Source organism: Babylonia areolata, chromosome 34 (genome assembly GCF_041734735.1).
Source record: "Babylonia areolata isolate BAREFJ2019XMU chromosome 34, ASM4173473v1, whole genome shotgun sequence".
Classification (NCBI taxonomy): domain Eukaryota; kingdom Metazoa; phylum Mollusca; class Gastropoda; order Neogastropoda; family Buccinidae; genus Babylonia; species Babylonia areolata.
The window spans coordinates 22,187,094-22,189,593 of NC_134909.1; the positions used below are offsets into that span (position 1 = coordinate 22,187,094).

Genomic DNA, 2,500 nt, shown 5'->3' on the forward strand with positions numbered 1-2,500 from the left:
TTTTATGTAATGTTTATAACTGGCTCGATGATGTAAGGCGCTTTGAGCAGCATTAGTACTGGATATCGCGCAATAGAAAAGTTATGAATTATTATTATTATTATTATTATTATTATTATTATTATTGTTACCCAGCTGTTGAACAAAGTGAAGAAAGTGAACACGAAAATATGAAATCATTAGCATCAGTGACAAAAAATAGCAATAACAACATCCCCAATACCATGTCGGTTTTGCCCAGCAACAACAGACACCACAGTGATATAATTATACAGACCTCACTCAGTTCAGAACAACAGATATACAGACACCACAGTGATATGTACAGACCTCACTCAGTTCAGAACAACAGATATACAGACACCACAGTGATATGTACAGACCTCACTCAGTTCAGAACAGACACCACAGTGATATGTACAGACCTCACTCAGTTCAGAACAACAGACACCACAGTGATATGTACAGACCTCACTCAGTTCAGAACAACAGACACCACAGTGATATGTACAGACCTCACTCAGTTCAGAACAGACACCACAGTGATATGTACAGACCTCACTCAGTTCAGAACGACAGATATACAGACACCACAGTGATATAATTATACAGACCTCACTCAGTTCAGAACAGACACCACAGTGATATGTACAGACCTCACTCAGTTCAGAACAGACAGACAGACAGACACCACAGTGATATGTACAGACCTCACTCAGTTCAGAACAGACAGACAGACACCACAGTGATATGTACAGACCTCGCTCAGTTCAGAACAACAGACACAACAATGATATGTACAGACCTCTGCCACATTTAGTTCAGATTAACAGATAGACACCACATTGATACATATACACCTCATTCCAGTCAGCATAAGTTCACAGCAGTATCAGTATCAGTATCAGTAGCTCGAGGAGGCGTCACTGTGTTCGGTCAAATCGATATACGCTACACCACATCTGCCAAGCAGATGCCTTACCAGCAGCGTAACCCAACGCGCTTAGTCAGGCCTTGAGAAAATAAATAAATGAATAAATAGAATACACAAATAAATAATAATAGATAGATACATAAAAATACTACTACTACTACTACTACTACTACTAATAATAATAATAATAATAATAATAATAATAATAATATTTATAAGGCGCAAAATCTTGATGAAGTCAACTCTAAGCACACACACACAAAAAAAAGAAGAAAGAAAGTGACGCCATGAACATCCTACCTTGCTGTTGCACAGGACGTCATCGTGGTTCTCCAGGTGCAGAGGATCTCAGAGGATCTCCAGGTGCAAAGGATCTCAGAGGATCTCCAGGTGCAAAGGATCTCAGAGGATCTGCAGGTGCAGAGGATCTCCAGGTGCAGCGGATCTCAAGGTGCCCCGTGCCACCCTCAGTCAGACGGCAGCAGGTTGAGACGTGAAGGCCCAGCCACACACAGCTGAGTTGGAAGCAGCTCCATGGTCCTCCCACTTTATAGGACTCCCGTCTGGGTTTCAATGCTCATCAGGTCCGGCTGACTGTTCACCCACGTCCTGTATGTGGACAATTGTTTCTGAGAAATGAGGTCAGCGTTTCGCTCATACTGTTGTGGACTCCCTCAGTCGGGAAAACCCGTCTTGAACATCGTGGTAAGTGCTGCGAGTCGGACGTACGACAAAGCTAGCATTATGATCGTGTCATATGAGCAAAACGTACGAACACCACACCACACCACACCACACCCCACACCACACCCCACCACACCACACCCAACCCACCACACCACACCCCACACCACACCACACCACACCCTACACCACACCACACCCCACCCCACACCACAACACCCCACCACACCCCAGACCACAACACAACCCACACCACACCCCAAACCACACCACACACCACACCCAACACCACACCCTACAACACCCCACACCACACCACACCCCAAACCACACCACATAACACCTTACCACACCCCAAACCACACCACACCCCACATCACACCATACCACACCACACCCCACACCACACCACATCACACATCACACCCCACACCGCACCATACCCCACTACACCACACCACACCACATCACACCACACCCCACTACACCACACCACACCACATCACACCGCACTATACACCACACCACACCACACCCCACTACACCACACCACACCACACCCCACTACACAACACAACACCACACCACACCCCACTACACCACACCACACCACACCCCACTACACCACACCACACCACACCACACGTCACTACACAACACCACACCACACGTCACTACACCACACCAGACCACACCACACCACACCACACCACACTACACCACACCCCACTACACCACACCACACCACATCACACGTCACTACACAACACCACACCACACGTCACTACACCACACCAGACCACACCACACCACACCACACCACACCACACCACACCCCACCACACCCCACCACACCACACCACACCCCACCACACCACACCA

The 2,500-nt window shown here is 47.4% G+C and overlaps 1 protein-coding gene across 1 annotated transcript in view; it reads right to left on the reverse strand.

Annotated features, from left to right (window-relative positions):
* LOC143277470 (uncharacterized) overlaps positions 1-1,388 on the reverse strand; it is a 10,060-nt gene extending 8,672 nt beyond the window's left edge. The window contains exon 1 of the mRNA XM_076582313.1: positions 1,235-1,388. Within this exon, the coding sequence (XP_076438428.1) occupies positions 1,235-1,257 (23 nt within the window). The 5' untranslated portion in view covers positions 1,258-1,388. The remainder of the gene's footprint in view (positions 1-1,234) is intronic.
* Positions 1,389-2,500: the final 1,112 nt, after the last annotated feature.